This window comes from Lasioglossum baleicum, chromosome 6 (assembly GCF_051020765.1).
Source record: "Lasioglossum baleicum chromosome 6, iyLasBale1, whole genome shotgun sequence".
In the NCBI taxonomy this organism is placed as follows: Eukaryota; Metazoa; Arthropoda; class Insecta; order Hymenoptera; family Halictidae; genus Lasioglossum; species Lasioglossum baleicum.
In genome coordinates this window covers 643,946-665,304 of record NC_134934.1, presented here as the reverse complement: position 1 = coordinate 665,304, position 21,359 = coordinate 643,946, and the positions used below count along the sequence as shown (strand labels likewise).

General features: G+C 39.4%; 1 protein-coding gene across 2 annotated transcripts in view; it reads right to left on the bottom strand.

Moving 5' to 3' along the window:
• The window catches only part of LOC143209727 (uncharacterized), a 114,232-nt gene that overhangs the window by 6,448 nt on the left and 86,425 nt on the right, over positions 1-21,359 (bottom strand). The window contains exons 3-12 of one of the 2 annotated variants that reach the window (XM_076425794.1): positions 12,439-12,533; positions 8,788-8,917; positions 8,032-8,135; positions 6,112-6,289; positions 4,621-4,864; positions 3,022-3,196; positions 2,822-2,948; positions 2,577-2,750; positions 1,891-1,973; positions 1,472-1,510 (exon numbers count right to left, since the gene is read on the bottom strand). In XM_076425794.1, the coding sequence (XP_076281909.1) occupies positions 1,489-1,510; positions 1,891-1,973; positions 2,577-2,750; positions 2,822-2,948; positions 3,022-3,196; positions 4,621-4,864; positions 6,112-6,289; positions 8,032-8,135; positions 8,788-8,917; positions 12,439-12,533 (1,332 nt within the window). In that variant the 3' untranslated portion in view covers positions 1,472-1,488. The remainder of the gene's footprint in view (positions 1-1,471; positions 1,511-1,890; positions 1,974-2,576; positions 2,751-2,821; positions 2,949-3,021; positions 3,197-4,620; positions 4,865-6,111; positions 6,290-8,031; positions 8,136-8,787; positions 8,918-12,438; positions 12,534-21,359) is intronic. The other variant, XM_076425792.1, reaches the window with a different exon arrangement.

Here is a 21,359-nt window from a genome sequence, read left to right as displayed (position 1 = left end):
AATTGAAATTGAAGAGTTGAAGTTGAAGTTGAAATGGGAGAGTTAAAATTAAAGTTGAAATGGAAAAATTGAAATTGAAAATGAAGTTGAAGAGTTGATATTGAAATTGAAATTGAAATGGAAAAATTGATGTTGAAATTAACGAATTAAAATTGGAAAATTGAAGTTGAAATTGAAAAATTGAAATTGAAGAGTTGAAACTGACGAGTTGAAATTGAAGTTGAACGGTTGATATTGAAATTGAAAAATTGACGTTGAAATTGAAGTTGAAATGGAAGAGTTGAAATTGAAGTTGAAATGGGGGAGTTAAAATTGAATTTAAAATTGAAATTGAAGAGTTGAAATTAACGAATTAAAATTGGAAAATTAAAATTGAAATTGGAAAATTGAAATTGAAGAGTTGAAATTGACGAGTTGAAATTGAAGTTGAAGGGTTGATATTGAAATTGAAAAATTGACGTTGAAAGTGAAGAGTTGAAATTAACGAAATACAATTGAAAAATTGAAGTTGAAGTGTTGAAATTGAATGGAAGAGTTGAAATTGAAAAATTGAAGTTGAAAATGAAGTTGAAGAGTTGATATTGAAATTGAAAAATTGACATTGACATTGAAATTGATGTTAGCGTTTGCTTACTTGTGTAACGTCTTAGTTAGTACGACAGTAATGGTGTTTTAGAGTTATTTAAATTAAAATATCTCGTGAGCTACTAACTTTTCGACATACATAGGTTAGTACTTTTTTTATAAAGAATGTCCAGTTGCATCGATTGATGTATTACAAAATACCTCATTTCATTAAAAAAATATCTATGACCTTGAAATCTCATTAAAAAATGACCTCGAAAATATTTTCCCTTACACCGTTACATGTGGCCCTTCAAACAGTGTAACTTCGCCTTAAGAAGTTTTTTTGTACAACGAAAATTAACGTAGATATTTATGTGTTCTGTTTCTTCGGACTCACCCTGTATATTACTAATGCATGTTTCTTTAATGCGTGATTTTGTTTTTGCTAATACATTAATTACTTCAGAAAAATGGCATTATTTTAGTTCTTGATCATGTTGGAGCCCTCTCAATCGCGGGGCCCCGGTGCATAGCATCCGCCGCACCCCCCAGATAGCCGGCCCTGGTGTTGAGAATATCAGAGCAACAGTATTCCGTGTCCGAGGGTTAAAGATCAATTTTCAAATGTCGCTCCCGTCCATCGGGAAAGTGCTATCGAGGACACGATTGTGATAAAACGAAGAATTCCTATAGCTGGATAACAATATAAGAATTGCGAGGCCGATCCACTTCAAAGGAAACCGACGCAATTCGCTGTCCGCTTAGGATTCGCATAAACTTCGTCCGCGGGTAAAAACCAAAGATAAATCGAACAGAAAGAGTAAGAAGCGGTTAGCTGACTCTCTATCGATGCATTACGCATTCACGTGCATCATACCCATGCAGATCGGTTTTCTTTACTTACTGAGCTGCAGATGATGGTTACATTTCATCATCACACAGCCTGCAACAAACGCATAGATCGCACCATTGTCATTACGGTCGTAGTACAGGGTTGAAATTGTGTTAGATTCCGCGGGGGAAGATGGGCTGGGGTGGGCTTAAAAAATACTCTTCTATCTAAACGGCAAAGCATGCCAAAAATTCAGAAGCTATGAGTTTCGTTTCATAGCTCAGGTTGAAGCAAGAAATTCCCTACGGTGATCAATTCATCTATCGCTCATCGACGCTTCCTCTCATCCTTTTCTTTTAACGTTCCCGCAGCATTGTCGATTCGAAAATTATCATTGGAATAATGCTCGCTGGATAGATGAAGATAGATGACATCACGAGAGATTAGGGAAAATGCATAGATGAACCGCGATTAGGACCATCGGTACTCACTTCTGCTCGTTTTGTTCGTTACCACTCTCCTCGGCCACCAACATCTCGTACTCCTCGGCTGCGAATCGGTCCCAGTCTGACAGCTGTTTCACAGAACATGACGATAATGAATCAACAACGAATTGCTAATACGTTTCATTAGCTAGTGGTGAATTTAATCGAAATGAATTACTAACAGTAGGATACACACAGTGGCCGAAATAATGATAGGTTAGCGATAGCTGAGCGAACTAGCTTGTTCAGTGTTCTCATTTCTATCTACGTTGAGCAACGAATCTTGCGTGTATTCACTGTAGCAGCAGTCACTTGAGAGCACTTATTCATTTTTGTGCATAAAATCCGCAATCTATCATATTAGTTACATTATACACAGAATAACTTGCTGATAACCAAACACATTTGTGTTATAAAAATAAAGTGAACCTAACCTCATATTTCGGTCACTGTAAATAGCTATTGCAATTATTTAGTGTTGTATGTATAAAGCTCGAGTCTTCGAAGCTCCAGAGCTCAGTCTTAAAGAGTTCTTCTATAGAAGAGCTTCGAAAACTCGAGCTTTATACAACACTAAATAATTGCAATGGCTACCTTCATCTGTTTAACAATGTGATTCTAGACGCGCCTGAATAATCCATCATCGATAAATGCACGAATAAATGAAGTAAACAGGAATGTTTGGATTCTACCTCGTGGCCGTCAGGGTCATGCTCCCTCGCAGACGCGAATGGATCCCTCTGTTCATGATCCAGGTACTTCTCGAGGTTGAAGAACGTGTCGAAGAATATCGAGGTCATCTTGCACTTCTTCAAATCGCTCAGAGATATCTTGCCCGGCGTGGCTGGCTTGATCATGTCCAACATCTGCGCCAAATACATCGGTTCGTACAATCGCGTGCCACCATTTGAATTTTAATGGTGAATTGTTTCAGTACCTGACAGAGACAGTCCTCGAACGGCAAGGTCTCTAGTCCGATCGCCTCCATGCGGTGCAACTGCTCGTCGTAGAAGTATTCCAACTCGTACATCGACAAGTAGCCGTCGCCGTCGAGATCCATGCATCTGTCAACGAGATCGGAAAGTTTATTCACGGTTCATATGTTCTGCGAAGTTCATTGTAGTCGAATGATATTACCTGAACCAATACTCGATCGCGGTGGGATGATTCTTGTCCTCCTCGCTCAGCAAGAACCACACGAATTCGGTGTAGCTCATCTTGTCTTGGGGCTGTTGCACACCGTTCGCACTTTTCACACCTCCTCTTGTCACTGCGCCGCTGAATATTCTCGCGATCATGCGCTTCGATAGAGCTGCAATATCGAATTAACAATTTCCTAATTTATTTCTTTGTGTCTACATTCTTTGGTTCGCGGGGAATAGTAATGTAACAAGGTTATCTGTGGATTTTTATGCGTCTACGCAAGGCATAGCCAGAAATAGCACGCGTGCTACTTCTGGCCATGCCTGCTCTACACTGTGCACAAAGCCAAGCAAAAGAGAAAAATGCGGCTTCTCATTTCTCGATAATGTATGCGATGCGGTTTTTCAAAAGCGCTAGATAAAAGATAGGCTGCGAACGCCCTCAAATATATTTCCTATTTCCTTAAAAGTATATCCTATTTTTATGTTTACGAGGTGTAATTTGTATTATTCGGCAGCATGTACATAGTACATACTGTGCGGAGCACGAGAGAAAACTGGCGGGAAGGGAACGGGCTGTGTTTCCGTTCACGTCCGTGCTCAGAATTGGATGAAATTTTGGGAACAGGTTCTTTTTTGACTAAAATGATGACTGTCAGAAGGATTTTTGGCGACTCGAAAAAAATTCTTTATCATTTCAATGTCAGTCCCTATCTTATCGACAAAATTTTTTTACTATTGGGTCATTCAATGCCAAATCGATCACTTTTTGCAGGCACCATCGTCGATTTTGTTCTAAATGAAATATGTTATAGTCCATGTGAAATTAGGGGGGGTTTAAGTCATCATTCTGTCGGTTTCGAATTTTTTTAGAAATGGCAGGACTTCAAAGTTTTCAATTTTTGCCCATTTCGGCGAAAACGGGCCTCACTTGTTGGTGCAGCAAATGCTGCGGTCCCCGCGCTTCTGGGGGTCCCGCTCACGGGCGCTTCATCGAAGAGGCGCCGAAACATGAACGATATTTTTTATAAAAAAAAAAGGTCATTAATTGTGCCTGTTTATAAAGGTGCGCTACATTTGCACGCAAGCGGCCCTGATACAAAGCCTAGGGCCTAGGGCCTCGTGATAACATTTGCTACGGGCCCCGCGCAGTAACCCTTCTATTTTATTTTTACCGCAAAGAACCGAAGAATCTCTACAAAGACGATACACGTCTCTCATCTTGTGTACACGATAATCTCGAAAGAAGTATTCAGCTCGTATTGCTCAATGCAATGTATCGCTTCATGAACACAATTGCAGCTATCGAACAATTTATTTATAGACCCCGAATTATTTATTTTTAATTTTGAAGGACCGTTAGGTAACAGTGCTCCATTGTAAACTGGTAAGGTAGGTAACGTTTACTCAATAATCTTTCAAAATGAAGAATAAATAATCGAGGGTCTTTCAATAAATCGGTTGATAGCTACAGGTATTTTATTCGTGAATCAATCAATCGCTCGCAGTTACTACAATAAGCAATTTTAAACTGTAGGTGAAGTGATAAATGGAAAACAGCTGGAATAGTTCGCCGAGAAGTTTGCTCTCTCACCGTGGTCGTTGTGCTTGGTGAGGTCCTTCTTGTCGATGAAGAGATCGTGATCCCGATCGAGCTCCCAGAACTTGCAGTAAATTACGTAGAAGTGTTCATAGCTGAAGTATGCGGTGACTAGATTGATGTCCTCTTTGTGCTCGAGGATCGCGATCACCGACAACAAGTTGCTCCTCCTTAGCTCAGCCACGGAGATCCTTCCGCTCCAGCTTCGATTCACGCAGTAAAATATCCTGGCGATCACCTAGTGGAATCATGAAAATAAAGATAACTAGACTGTGGATCTCTTCGTGCAAATTAAAAATGGTTTCTGGAAATCGTAAACCGCGGGAACGATATTCTCGAATTCTGTTAATCTCTTTGCATTGCTTCAAAGTTACAACCACCGATTTTTCCCATAATCCCATAAAATACGCAGTCTATCGATAACAGATACTCGGTTATTGGACGCAACCGTGTTCAAAGGGAACGGCATAAATATTAATCTCCCGAGAAATCTTCGCTATGGTTTGCCATGCATGTTGTTTCTCTCAGAGGAGATTTAATACTTTAACTACGTGGGCTGATGGATGGTAAAACATCTTTTGTTACCCTTCCGAGTATAAAATTTTCAAGCTGGATCGTTAGGAAAATTATTATGAATGCGTGGGATGACATAACACTGACTTTTTTAAGAATATAGACTGGAAAAATACAAGACTTTCGTTGTTCACTGCTGTGTATGGTGTACTGGTGAAATCAAAATGTTAAAGTGCCATAGTGTTGCAAAAATAGCATGACGAGTGGGTTCTGCTGACAGTGGAGAATATCTCTCCAGCAGAAATACGTATAATCTTTTCAACAACATCTTCCATCGGTCTAAATAAATTGTGTCCCAGGAATGACCGAAGCAATGAACAATAGTAACTGTATCTTTATAAAAAAGTTGTATTTCTCGGTTTATTGATTATAAACCATTACAGTTCGGCCATATAAGCTTATTTTAAGCTAATTCTTATAGAAAATTAATTTCAGAAAATGTATAGAAAATAATTTTTTGAAAATGAAGAGGAATTCTAATAATACGTCTATTTCAAGTTGATTTTTATAATTGTTCAGTTATTTATTATAAGAATAGAACTGCCTATATAATTCTGGTATATTAAGAGCCGAGCAACACGCGCATTTAATAAACAACTTTTATAAAGAAACAGTTCAGCCGTATATTATAAACTATTACAATGGTTCATTGCTTTAAAACAACTTTTATAAACAGCCCAACGCAATGAACATCTCGATGACAAAATAGCGAAATCTAAATTGCAAAGAATCGCGACAGGATCGCGATAATTGTTAACTGCGACCGTCTTGAATAATTCAAGCCCGCGATTTCTCGACGCGTAAATCACAGCTACGTCGTTCGGATCGAATATTTTTCCTTCTGTTTCCCGGCGTTTCGCCGGCCGAGAGAGCAGCGTGCGCCTCGCAAATATTTATCGTGCTGGTACGGACCGTGTGTACGTAGCGCGAATGGAACTCAGTAGCCTCTTTCAGGAAAATTAAACCAGGATGAGTCTCGACCAGGTCCTGCACCAGCGGGATCAGATCTTCGGGCAGTATGCTGTTCCTCTGGCCCCGAGTCGTGATTCTGATAAACTTGCTGGCAGCGTCGTGGTTGGCGTTCGACATTCTGTAAACGATACAGCGATTTATTCTCGGCCTGCGCCATCGAGACACGGGGACCACTAGTCGGTTTCATTTATAATAATTGTTTACCAGTCGCCGAACCCCCGTTTACGGTACAGATATAATATAATCGAGCGGTGAAGATCAAACCAATATGATTAACACTAAAAACCTACCACGAGAAATCAAATGACCGATTTTAGATTTTTTATTTGACAATTATTGAGATTGTAGAGGTGTTTTCATGGGAATTGATTGTAAGGTTGTTCAAGTTGTATTTACCAGTGCTTAAAAGTCGTATCACTTGAATTTTGAACGAACTACGGCGACAACAGCGCATAGAACGACAACCAGATATACATCTGAGTCAACCAAGTTGAAATTCTCTAATTTTGGCGAAGAAATACTGTCTCACCCATACATGAGATGTACAAATAAGTTCTATATATTATAGTACAAATAAGAAACATTTTTTTCCGGTTGGGGGATTTTATATGATAATACCAACCGCTGTAGTAGAGTAAATTAGCCGACTGATAGTTTAACATAATCTCAAAATATTATTGCAACCACACAATAAACAAAATGAGTTGCCGAAAGACGTATATTAGGCATTGTATGCTTTTCGCATATCAACTGAAAAAGAAACAGTTCCGAGGCTAAGGAGATGATACGTGAGGCATTGGGAGAAGATGCTGTATCTATCAGCACCATCAAGAAGTGGTTCCAAAGATTCCGGAGTGGAAGTTTCGACTTCGAAGATGACGAGAGAGCAGGAGCGCCGAGGAAATTTCCTGATGAGGATTTGGAGCAAATACTCGAAGAAAATCCTTGCCAAACGCAAGCAGAGCTTGCTACTGGGTTAGCGTAACGCAGCGAAACATTTCCGTTCGGCTGAAAAGGCTAGGAAAAATTCAAAAGCAGAGTCGCTGGGTTCGACACGTGCTGTCGGAGAGCAACAAATTGAGACCACACGCAGCAAAAACGACCAGTGACACTCTGGATTCGTTGGTCTGTCAGATTATCACTTGTACAGATCGCTACGACATCATTTGGTGGATACACACTTCCAAACAGTCGACGAAGTCGAAAAATGCCTCGCAGACTTGATCGAGTCAAAACCGCCATTTTTTTCACCAAGGGATTCGTCGCGTCGCGTCGTCTGCCCGAGAAGTGGAAGAAGTGCGTAGAAGCAAATGGAGACTACTCTCCCGATTAAAACGTACTTGTATTTTCAGTAAGAAAATATCGAATTTGACGAAAAAAAGCCAAGAACTTATTTGTACAGCTAAGTGGCGGATCAACGTGTTAACGTGTTGAATTGATGAAAGAAGAGACGAAGAGGGAAGAGGCTAGAACTATCGTAGGTTTTCTTATTTTTATCTCGGTGTTTTCCAAGTTAAGCAAAGTTACAAATGGAGGAGCCAATCGGTGTAAATCCTCGAGCCGTTCGTGTCTTTTGTAACTCAGTGACTATGAAACTGTGCTGTCATGAGCGTCCTTGAGGAAGTTAACGTCTTTATTACACCATATAAACGAACAGGAAAGCAATAAATTTCGGTAAAAATGGTGGAGGTTATTTATGCGTCGGCGCGATAGATAGAATGGGAGAACACGACGGTGTTCCACCAAGGTCCCACACCGCCTTCAATCTCATCTGTGCCTCTCTTTTTCCTCGTGTCTTCTATCGTAAATATCATCAGTCTTCTCCTCTGTTCTTCTTAATGAATATTACCAAATACATACTCTTTCCAGAAATCAAGGAAGGCGTTCATCTCGACGTAGCCGGTCTGGTCGCCCCCTGCTGCCAGGAAAAGCGGCACTTTCCAGTAAAGCGGCAGATCGCATGCCTGTAATCAGAAATCGTTCGAATTGATCCAAAAAATCATCCGGAGAATCGTCGACCAACAACGGGAAATAATTCTGTCTTCGAAATATAAAAAGTTGCAAATTCCGGAACAGGGTGCAACGATTGAATATTGGTACATGGTGATTCTGGGAACCGGGCCAAGTTACTGCTCTTTTCAAATTGAAAATTTACATTTTTTCTACGGCTACATTTATCTTAATGCTTAAATATTGATTAAAAACGAATGAAATTTTCTTTTTCTGCTCTTTTCAAATTGAAAATTTACATTTTGATGAAATTTTCTTTTCCGGCCCTTTTCAAATTGAAAGTTTACGCTTTTTCTATGGCTACATTTACCACAATGCTTAAATATTGATTAGAAAGAAATGAAACTTTCTTTCATTCAAAAAGAAACACGTAACATTCATATTTGTTGGACTTGGTTAAAATCTTCATGAGACGAGTCTGACTCGTTGAAATACGGCAAGGGGGTAGAAGTAAGGGATCGAGTGACTAGGTGTGGAAAATTGAAAGCTCCCCCAGATCTCGGGGCTCACGTACGGAAACAATGCTTCTGGATAAGCATAAACGCACCGTGGGATGCTGAATCTGTCTCTCGAACGAGTCTCCCTACCTTTTCCCTTGCTCCTTACCTTCGTGATCGTGTGAAATTGGGCGCGAGAGGCGCGATGGCCCGGCAGAGACTGGAATGCCGCGGTAATTTTGGCGACGGTAGCCTCCACTTGCGACAATGGCAACGGCTTCCCCCCGGGGAAATAAAATCTGCAAGCGTAAAGGTGGGTTCGTGATCAGCATTGCGCTTTGCTGAACGATTAGCTTCCCAAACACCCTCCGGCCCAACCCCCGCAATTCCCCCGCAAACTCTATTGCCTTATCCTCTATTCAAATTGAAAAGCTCTCATTTTTACAGACTTCGTTCGAACCCGTAACTTTTGCTCCGGACCAATGAATGCTTAATTTCTTCGCTTACAAACGATCCGAGTATAAGATTACTAGATGACCGCGGATTTACAATAGACTTACAAGGATTTACGAATTAAAAACTTGCTTAAAAAGACTGTACCGATGTGCCTATAATTTATGGAAGTGGTCTATGTGAAAATTTACACGTTATTTTAAACTAAATTCAGTCGGAATTCATTTAGTGTTGACATCCTTTTCCTTGAAATATCTCGGAACAAGAAATATACGATTTACGGTAATTATTTACAAAAGTACCATCCTCTCCAATTTTGATGAAATTTATATATGTTATAGATATGGACATTTTGAACAACTTTTTCCTTTTCCAATATAGGGGGGTCGCTTTTAGTTTTCGAGATATGTGCAAAAAACTATCGCGAATACTGTATTGAATTTTTCGCATTCCTGGACGCTCCGCTGCAACGTAGACCTGTTTAGGTGCGGCGTTTGTTTACATTTTGACGCTGTAGAGCAGGGATGGGCATTTTTGCCTCAATTGAGGCAAAACTGTCCACACCACAGCGCCCACTGCCTCCCACCAGCTCCACCGTTACCATGGAGAAATAACGCGCTTCGCCCGTAGCGAGCAGTGCGCATGTCTCGCGAAGGCTTCGTACATCGCGGCCTATGCGACGAAGGCGCGCGTTGCATGGAAGAGAGGTTGGTGGGAGAAGCAGGCGTTTGAGGGGCCCCACCCGTGCCCATCCCTGCTGTAGAGCGTCTGGATATTCGTATGCGTGGTTGGGACGGCCTAACGGCCGGCCCTCTCCGCCCCCCACCACCTAACCCTAACTAATTCTGATCGCATAATCTTTTCATTCTATACATATAGCCGTCATACAGAATTTGAACTAGTAATGGAAAAATCATGCGATCGGAATTAGTTAGGGTTAGGCAGTGGGGGGCGGAGAGGGCCGGCCGTTGGGCCGGCCCAACCACGCATACGAATATCCAGACGCTCTACAGTGTCAAAATGTAAACAAACGCCGCACCTAAACAGGTCTACGTTGCAGCGGAGCGTCCAGGAATGCGAAAAATTCAATACAGTATTCGCGATAATTTTTTGCAAATATCTCGAAAACTAAAAGCGACCCCCCTATATTGGAAAAGGAAAAAGTTGTTTAGAATGTGTTGCTGCATAACATATATAAATTTCATCAAAATCGGAGAGGATGGTACTTTTGTAAATAATTACCGTTTAGTTACTATTTGCAATTAAAATCACACGTTTATTTATTATTTAAAATAAAATTTGCCCAATACTGGCTAGACTTAACGTGGTTCGGTGGGTCCAGCTGAAAATTAGGCTGAAATTAGGCGATCGTGAGAGTGGAAGAAGGGGAGAAGTGGTGAATTAGCTAGACTTTCGATTTAAAAAATTGATTGCGTTAATGTAAGACGAAAAACCGAAGTGGTTGTAATTAGACTGATTCAGTTCGTCGCAAATCCGGTGGAAAATTTTTATTTTGCATGGAGATCCGCTGTGTACAAATCGTAGATAGCATTCCTAGAAAATCTTTGGGAAATTGCGCATTTGTCAACTGTTTTCTTCCGTTTTTATAATTGAATTTTGATTCAGCCATGTATAGTAAGGAACATAACTGATTCCACACACTTTAAATCAGAATAACTTTTATATGAATGCACCAAACGACTTCAATTTCTCTGTAAGGCTAGAAGAATTAGTTTAGCAAATGACGTCTAATGAATAAGTTGAAAAAATGCATTTGGTCGGAATTGTGAAAAACAATACTAAAAATTGATTTTTACAACTTTTTTAGCTGGCTCAATAACGAAAATTTAAAAAATGTGTTTTGTCATACGCTCTGAAAGTTTCATTCAAATTGGTTAATTGGTTTACGAATTATAAACGATCAAAAATGGTAAAATTTTCCACTTTATGGTACAGTACAAATTACCACTTTTGATCGTTCATAATTCGCAAACCAATTAACCAATTTCAATGAAATTTTCAGAGAGTATATAATTTAAACCAGTTGACCAGAGACATCTTTTGAATTTTTTTTAAGAATCAACTTTTACTATTGTTTCTCTCACAATTCCGTCCAAATGCATTTCTTCAACATATTTTTTACGCATCATTTACTAAACTATCCTTCCACTATTCTTCCAGCCAAAAGTGTGAGAGAATCAAGATACAATATATGGTACAAAGAAATAAGAGTGAAGGGCACGCCAGAATATCTAGAGAAAGGAAATAAAGAAGAGAAATGGAGAAGAATTGCTAGATACAGATGAGGAAATGAAATGAGAGGGGGAAAGTACTGGGAGGAAGAAGAGGAAAGATGCTGTAGAAGATGCGGTTACGAAGAGGAGACATGGGGGCACGTGCTGGAGAGATGTAGAAGAGAAGAGAACAAGGATGCAGGGTTGCAAGAAAAAGTGAAGGAAATATTAGCTGAGGACAGAAGGGGAGAAGAGTGGATGAAGAGATTGGATAGGGATAGAAGAGAAATCCAGGAAGGAAGAAGTGAAGAATAAAGAGAGGAAAAGAAAAGAAAAGTACATGGACAAAAAAGAAGAATGAGAAGGAGAAGAGAGAGAGAGAGAGTGAGTGAGAGAGAGTGTGTGAATGTGCGAGTGAAAGAAAGGAAAAAACTGAGTGTGCACGTATATATTATAGATAAAAAGAAATGTAAATAAATTAATTGTAGAGGGATCGGGTTCTCCCTGTAACCCGAAAGGGAACAGGAATAAATACATACATACATACATACACTATTCTTCCAGCCTAACAGAGAAATTGAAGTCCTTTGGTCCATTCATAAAACAGTTGTTCTGATTTAAAGTGTGTCGAATCAGTTATGCTCCTTACTGTATCTCGTATAAAATAAATACCGATAGTGTCGCTGCTGGCGTTGATTAACCACGACTTGAAAATTAGGTCTAATTTAGGTTCGGATTCGGTAGATCTTCCCTCCGTATTACTAACGTGCAATTTATTTTGTTGGCAAGAAAGTAATTTCGGTATTTTAAGGTGAAATAAAACCAAAATTTGGGAAAAATTTTCAAGTTTTATGAGCGCGGAATGATGAAGTTAGCAGAAAGATGGCAAAAGATCATCGAACAAAACGGAAAATTCTATTCATTAAAGTTCGTTGCTTGAATAGAAAAATTGGCTTCCATTTCACCTTAAAATACCGAAAGTACTTTCTTGCCAACCCAATAATTATCGCGCAGTGAGGACTGTTTCTAACATTCGAACCTATTTTGAAACAAGGTTCTCCAGGGTCTCGTAGAGTAGTTTTCAGGAAATTTTTTCGCGGGTACGGTGAATAGAGGTTGAAGTGTTCATTTACCTCGGTATGTGTACGTTTCTGTTCGCTTTCACGTGCCTCTGTAACGTGGTGTGTGGCGGTAGGTTCTTCTGCTGGGCCTTGTCTTTCGCGTACGTCTGTAACCAACATCAAAAGACGTTCAAGAGAAACTGCATCATCCAGGCTGCGCGAGTGCAAAGACGCAGGCTCGCATTGCACATATCCAGAGGCCGATTAACAAGAGATCAACTGGATAATCTCTCGATCACGAATGATCGCGCGCGCGCGCGCGGACGCGCTGCGACAATTGAAGCGATCATAGAAATAACTAGTGTCTGTGTGTCGCACGTCGACGATAAAACATCGTAGGCTAATCGAATGCAAACGCAATCGATTCCTAGAGCTTTCTCCGGGTAACTGCTAGAAGGTTTTATACAAACCGCGAGCAATTATCTAAAATGTTGTGTCATTCGTAACTTATTGCATAACGAAATGCAATGCGAGTGCTCGTAATCGGACTGCGAATCTTCGTGCGAGTTGTATGCGTCATGAACAGACTGCGGATTTTATATTATTATACGGAAAAATAGTGTACATACGTACTATATAAAGCAGTGAACACATATTCAAAAGGTTTAAAGACATCAGTGTATTAGTTCCAGTTTAGTAAGAAGTTTCTATTTGCTCTTGTGTCTTGCAATATATGAGCCGTTATTTTTGAAAGTGGTACAAGTCCATTTTTTCATACATCGAGACATTTTGTTTGCGTTTGAATTAATTTAAAAGTATTGGCGAACGTTAGTAATCAATTCGGGTGACGTTTTTAACACTATAAACCTGTTGAATTTTATTATGCAATAATGATTATTAAAATTGTTAAAGAAAATAAACGATTTTTTAGCTCCGAATGGGCTTGTACCAAAACTTTCAACAATAACATGTTATAAGAAATAAGAACAAGAGGAAATTTAAATCCAGATTTTTATAGACATTTTATAGACATTTACTAAAATAGATTTTTAATGCAAATCTAATCATTAAAATGAAGTAAATACACGAATAATCAAGTTTATTAGGAATCAATCTCAGTTATATGTATATGACTTTCATTCGATCGTGTTTCAAGCGCATAAAGAACGGCATCTTTTTGGCGACCGCTAGCCTCGCGTCAGATCTATTCTTTCGAAAAATAAACCGCAAAGCTGCTAATGTCGTGGTTCTTATCTTATCAAGTAGGAAACTATGAATGTGTTTCCTTATGCTTTGTACTATTGTCGGAACGTTACACAATTTCAGCAAAGAATAGTAAAGGATTTCAGAAAAGGAACACTCCTTTATCCTCTCGATGTAACGTCACACAATTTCAGCAATGACTAAAGGATCCCAAGGATATCTGTTTTCCTACAATCAGAACTATTCACCGGGGCTTTTATCAGATAGGGGACAAACATTCCTTTATTCTGTAATGGTAACATTTCAGCAACGGCTAAGGGACAACGGAGAATCTCAAGGTTGTTGGATTGTTAGTAACACTGCGTCAGTAGTAACAATGCAAAAACGAATTTAGTTTCGTGTGAGAATCACTGGCTTTAACAATAAATCAGATCTCAGCGGACCCATGGGCCTGTGACTTCTCAGCATACCTAACCGACTGGGAAAAAGACAGAACGCAGGCCTGGTCCTTTATTTCAAGTGGACAACGGACTTTTCCACGTTGCCTTTTTCGTTCCTCTCCACTTCGAGTATACATATGTAGTCTTCAACGCGATACGACACACAGTGGGACCCCTTTCGTCCAAATCGGAGACAAAATCAAAGAACTTTCGATAAAAATGAGGTAGAGCGATGAAATTTTTAAAAAATTAAAGTTGAAACTTTGCAGAATATGGAAAAAATAGGGAGATTATGGTACGAACGTTTTTTAACGTTGAGAAAATTCGTTAAACATGTAGAATTTCAAGAAATCGATTTTACAATATCCTGAGGTCGCAGACAAATTTTGAGACCAGATTTGAAATCAGCGTGAAAAAATCTACGGGAAGTATAACATGTTCAAAAAAATTTTTTCTCAACGTTAAAAAACGTTCTTACCATAATCTCCCTATTTCCCCATATTTTGCAAAGTTTCAGCTTTAATTAAAAAAAAATTTCATCGCTCTACCTCATTTTTATCGAAAGTTCTTTGATTTTGTCTCCAATTTGGACGAAAGGTACCGCTGTGCGACGTCCTTCCGAGCTCACAAGGAGAACCCCCGCTCTGTCCCTCACGGATTTTGTTCAGACTTTACAGAGTTATAGATCTCGTTCCCCTGATTACGAAAATACCCCATTATAGGCGCAGACGCTAAATAGTTTTCGAGATATTTGCAATTAAAGTTTCATAACCGTAAAATATATACAGTTTAGTTCAGATTTTTACCAAGCAATGGTATGGCGTAACAGCAGCGAGCTGAACTGTTACCCCGCAGGCCCGGGTTCGAATCCATTCGTGGTAAATTATTTTTTATTGTTTTTTTTCATGGAAAATGCATTTTCAATGTTAAACAAATTTTAAATAAAATATTTTTATTCGCTAAAGGACTAATTGAAAATGATACTTATCATTTTATAGAAGAAACACCAGATCTATTACTACATATACAAAAGATAATAATTATAAAACAATAACAATATTAAAATAATACATAACACACAGAAACAACAAATATAAATATGAATACAAATACAAAATAGAATAAATGCAATGAATAGTAATCAGAGCGGTTAATGTGGCTTGCCATCACGCTTCCTGTAGCTTGTATAATATAAACAATATACGTTACGTAGAGTAAATATAGAAATCAAATACTTATAATTTTTGTTATGTGCAACAATGGTATTTATTGTAAAAGACAGTAATGTTAGTCGACGAAGATTTCGGTGTAGAGATCTATTGGCTACGATCTGGCAACGAGCTATGGGGCTTGCGCTCTTTAGAACTTTCGGTAAACTGTTGACGTTATCGTGAGATTTGATACTAGCTCTGCCTCTTGCATCTTTCAAATTCCAAATGCATATTTCGTTCGTCAGTCAATTTCTTTTTATAGTCGTAGCATTTTATGTTTTTATTTTTCATATTTATTCCATTTTGTGTTTTGTATGTGTTGTTCTTATATTTGTTGTTTGTGTATTATGTATTATTTATTATTATTATTGTTTTATAATTATTATCTTTTGTATATGTAAATATGTAGTAATAGATCTAGTGTTTCATCTATAAAATGATAAGTATCATTTTCAATTAGTCCTTTAGCGAATAAAAATATTTTATTTAAAATTTGTTTAACATTGAAAATGCATTTTCCATGAAAAAAAACAATAAAAAATAATTTACCACGAATGGATTCGAACCCGGGCCTGCGGGGTAACAGTTCAGCTCGCTGCTGTTACGCCATACCATTGCTTGGTAAAAATCTGAACTAAACTGTATATATTTTACGGTTATGAAACTTTAATTGCAAATATCTCGAAAACTATTGAGCGTCTGCGCCTATAATGGGGTATTTTCGTAATCAGGAGAACGAGATCTATAACTCTGTAGAGTCTGAACAAAATCCGTGAGGGACAGAGCGGGGGTTCTCCTTGTCAGTCAAATAAACGAGAGTTTTAACAGTACAATACGCTGTTTTCGTTTATACATACTACCACCCCCATTATTTCCAATAAAGGTATACCAATTCTTTCTAAAAGCAGACTATAAAATGCAAAGTTGCTAATATTGGGTTGGTAAATAAGTTCGTCCGGTTTTTTACATTGGAATAAATCACAAAACCCGAACGAACTTATTTGCCAATCCAATATTACGAGCCTCACTCTATCAAGTAGCGGATCATGAACGTTCGCTTATCCTCTCGATGTAACGTCACGCAAGGATAAACGAATCCGAGGATATTAGGTTCGTGAGGGATCGACGGGGGTTTTCGCGTGAAGGGAGGATCGATCTCGACGTGGTCGAGCTGTTGGCGCTGCTCGCATAATCGCCGGCTCTGTTATGAGGCCGGCGTTCCTTGTTCTAGGTGTCGGCGCGCCAAGGATACGGCGCGGTGCGGCGCGGTGCGGCGCGGTGCGGCGCGGCGTCCTGTTACGCGACGCAGCCGCGAAGGATCCGAAGAATGCAAAGGGGCCGGCCGAGCGCGGCTAATGCATCGCCGCGCCTTTTGCCCATGAAACTCTGGTTACATCATAACCAACTATGCTCGATACACTCGCTGTACCGCGAGGAAATCTATCCACGTGTTAATTGTCCGCCGCTCGACGCGCAACGATACGATGGCCGAGCGAAAACGATCTTAGCTCGTGGCGCGCGCCGATGATTATATGAATTGGTCCGTTGTTGTTCGATTTTTTTCGCAACCATTAGTATTTGTTGGTTAATCTTCTGGACGGGAGACAAAATTTATTTTCAGCTTCGACCAGATTAATGTTACATGGTCGTTCGCGATCGACAAAAGGCAAATCTTTTTGCGAATCGACCCTCGGATGGTCCTTGTAAGTAGAGATGCCGTAAACTGCTACCTTCGGTGATTTTTCATAGTGATTAGTTATTTTACGTTTTTTATTGACGACATAAAAAGAAAGTTGCGAGTTACATTGCATAAAGCAAAGGAATAATGAGGAACAACGAGGAATAATATAATCAGGGTGTGAAGGACGTTCAAATCACGACCGCGATCGTGATTCTATTCTGCGACCGCTGTGATAAATCGCAAACTTGGAAAGTAGAAGCGAAGAGAGAATAATAATGTTATCGATCAATCAACCGGCGTTCTACTGGCAACGCTATAAGAATGAATGGCAGAATAAGTGCAGTCAGAGTGCTGGCAGGAAGTCGAATCTTCATGGCAACCGAAACGAATCTGTCGCTGGCCGTGCATGCCAATTAACATCGAGTGGTTGAATGATTAAGAAGAGAATCTCTATCGGTGCGGTGGTTTATCGGGAACGATCGATAGCGCTGGATTCGAAGAAGCTCCGCGAGAATGTTGCTTCGTTGTTTCTAGACAAAAGAGACTGCCGACGGTCTCAATCTTCGGGCCGTCCGTTAAAAGACAGCAATTTCTGGAGAAAGGTGTATATGTATACCGACGATTCCAATCTCTTGCCAGAAACGAGCCACGGTGGAAACGGGTATACGAGTACGCGTCTCGAGCGACAGGAATAGAAACCGCGGCGCGGGTAAAACGCGGGTTGCCGATATTAAGAGGAGAACCGCCTGGGCGATAATAAAAATAGCGTCGCGACTACTTCGAGAGCTTCCATTTCGGGAGGAAAATCAATAATACATTCCATTCTGCCGGCTGCGAAATAAGCCAATGCCCCGAACCGAAGCCGTTGACCGGCGACCAACAAGGAAAAACCGGAGATCGAATAGATCAACTTGTGAACTCACTAAACGAATCGCCACGGCCACTGGCCAATATCGAGATTTATCGATATCCCGACGATATCGCGAGGAATTTTCTTACGGATATCTCGACGGGAACAAGTACACCTTCCGGATCGTGATCCGGAAGTTGCTGGTTTAACGATCGATTCCCCCGGTAAAATTAGCTTCGCTTGCAATCACCTTTTTACTGCGAGTTTCATGAAAAGGGTGGATTCATGGCGGTTCTTTATGGTCTGGCTTATTACGGCAATTCTTATTACATATACTACTAGCCGTACCCGACCACGCGTTGCTGTGGCTCAGTCTGTTTTGACCATATTTCTGCTTCTATGATAACTTCTGTAGAACTGTTCGACTCATTTTGTAGACTTTCGCACGCTTAGTAAGCCTGTTTACTCAGAACTTATTTCCGACAAACGGTTTAAAAGTTACGGCCGAAAATACCTCGAAGCAAAACTATCAACATTTTCGAGTTTGTATCGTTTTATGTATGACCCCTTAGATCGCGTCCGAGAAAAAAGTGTCAGATATGAAAGTTGTAGAGAATTAAATTTCCAATCGCCAAGGTGATCTCAGATTTTTCCTACAACCTACCGTTGAAAACCTACAGCTGTTTAAAAAGTCGGTGAACCAAAAAGTTGAAGAAAAACGCACACTTTTTGTGTTATAACTCCTAAACTATGCAACCTACAGGATCGGATCTGAATCGAATGAGCACCTCAAATCGAATATTGGTGCTACTAGTCAAAAGTTATAAGCAGAAACATGCTTAAAAGAAGGCGGAAAAGTTGTATCTGGTCACTAATGACGTCAGAACTTTTGAACGAATGGACTTTTTCGAATGCGGATTGTCCTAAAACCCTTCCTAAGGAACGCTGCGTCTAATGACTCAAACCCCAGTTTTCTACGATCAGCCGTTTCGGAGATCTTAGATTATGAATAAACAAACATTTACATTTTTACACAATGTGTACATTTTTAACAATGTTGCTGCGTTTTTGACATCGTATAATGTACAATGTACCGATGCACATTAAAACAGCTTAGTATCTCGACGAATTTCGAAATTTTTTCAACTACGTTCGAGAGGAATTAGAGGACTATAATGGCGAGAGCTCACGGGAGCTCTGCGAACCTGGTTTCCCGGGAACTGTGAAATATCTTTCAACCTGTCAGCTCTGATCAAGCGAAATTAAAGTAGAAGTCGAGATCCAATTAAATGGAAAAAGTTCCCTGTAACTTGACTTTAATCTGTGAACACACTGTTTGCGCGAAGGTATAGGGTGTCCACAAATATCCTCGGTGATTATAAATAGGCATGGAGTCACTGTCTATGGTCGTACGAAGATGAAATTTGTGTCGTTGGAAAGAGGAACTCGAAAAATTCACGCTCACCTCGCTACCTCCACATGTTCATTCTACGATTTTAAAATTGTAGGAGATGGAAACGTGTGTGAGCAAAATTTCTGTACAACATTCAATTAAACTAAATTAATTCAATGTAATTTTTTCGATATCGTCAAGAACGAACCAGAATCGTCAAGAACGAAAAATAATACCAGGGCCCGCTCTAGGGGCGGGCAACCCGGACATTTGTTGGGGGCGCCATTTTGGCTGTAAGTGTGTGAAAAATATTGATGTGTTAATTATTAGAATTAATAGAAAATTTCACATATCGATTTTTTCGTTCGCTAATTATTTTCCAATCGATCAAGCACTAAATGCACTAGATGGTACATAGATTTGAACAACTTAGTAATCATTAGACTGCGGATTTTATGCATTTATGACAAAAATGAGTAGGTGTGATTCAACACGGGAAAAAGATTAAGAGAGTTTAACAATGCCGATATACAATTTTTAACATATAAAAATCATTAATGAGGAAAATAAATTTTTAGTTAGTCCCTACAGCTTGCAATTGATGTGTAAAAATTTTATTTTGCATAAAGATCCGCAGTCTAGTAATCATAGTAACTATTTTTAATACTTATATTGGGTTGGCAAATAAGTTCGACCGGTTTTTTACAGTGGAATAAATCACAAACACCGAACGGAATTGTTTGCCAACCCAATACACTCCTCAAATTGAATTAAGGGATCACTTCTGCGAACTCGAAAAATTGCTACTAGTTTACACGATCATAACTCCGGTGAAAATTGCTGTATCGACATCGTTAAACATTGGTTTGAAAGCGCGAAACCTCTAGTTTCGGATGCTCTGTTTTAAATTCTTGCTATGTTGGTTTTTTACTAAGTTATAGCGAGATAAAGACAACATTGACGGTTAACAAAAATTTTGTGCAACTTTCTAACATCACACGGGAAGAAACAAATTTTTTTTGATAAATCGCGTTAATATCATTTGGAAGGGCTATCTTTCCTCTGTAAAATGCGTGGTTGTTGATTATTGTGCGATTTTTTTTATTCGAGTTCTTCAACATTGAAATAAATATTGGCTTTTTAACTTTAACTGGCTGCAGAATGCGAAAAATAATCGTAGAATCTTGTGCAAGAAAGCAATAGAAAGAGCGTTTCTTTCTCTTCGAGACACTTCCTGTGTTTTTTTCAATTCCATTAACATTTCGATATACCAGGTGTTTCTGAAAATATGCTTAAAATATGCACAATTTCCATTTTTCCTTTACCTCGCTATATCTCGGCGAGAAATGATCGCAATACCATGATCCGAAAGTCAGATTGAAGCAGAGACTCTGCCGATTCGATTGAGTACCCCATGAACAAGCTGCGACAATTTTTTACCTATGGCAGCTGTGTTTGAAGTTAGTGATCCGCAGAAATTCATGTAATCTTTAAAAATTAAATAGCGGTCTTTTAAACTAATTTTTACGAACGCTTTTTTTAGTATTGCAATTTTTTCAATTTTAGTATTGCAATTATTTCTAAGCTAACGAACTTGGCCGTATTTTGTTTGATCTGACAACTTTTTACGGCCGTAGGAACTTGGCTCCTAGTCCAGTCGCCAGGTACTTTTACCTGGAAAGTATTCCGAACTTAATGAAATTTTGACACGTCATTTAGGGGTACTCTGGGGTGTCGAATCTCAGTTTTCGACCTCGAGGACCCTGTGCTAACTTGGGGAGGGGGAAAAAACCACGATTTTTGTTACCTATTTTTGGTATTTCGCCTATAACTCAAAAACTGTGGGCCCTATGAACTTTTGTCTTCCATTTTTGGAAAGAGCATTAAATTTCCTTCAAATTTCACTAGTCAAACGTATTTTTTGATCCAATAGGTACCGAGAAACAGGCGTTCAAAATTAGGAAATGTTTCTCAAAATGTCACTTTGAGCCACACATTGTCACATTTAGCAGGAAATTGCAGGTTTTTGGAGAAACCCCCCCCCCCCCTCCAAACCATGTGAAGTCAGATTGATAAGAGTACAATGTTAGGGTTTTTGGAGGAAGAGAGACTTTTTTTACGTATTACTCAAATTCGTCTTCCGGGGGGGGGGGGGTGTTCGAAGGGGGATCTGAAAATGTAATGGGTATACATACATAGTATGTAGATTATATGT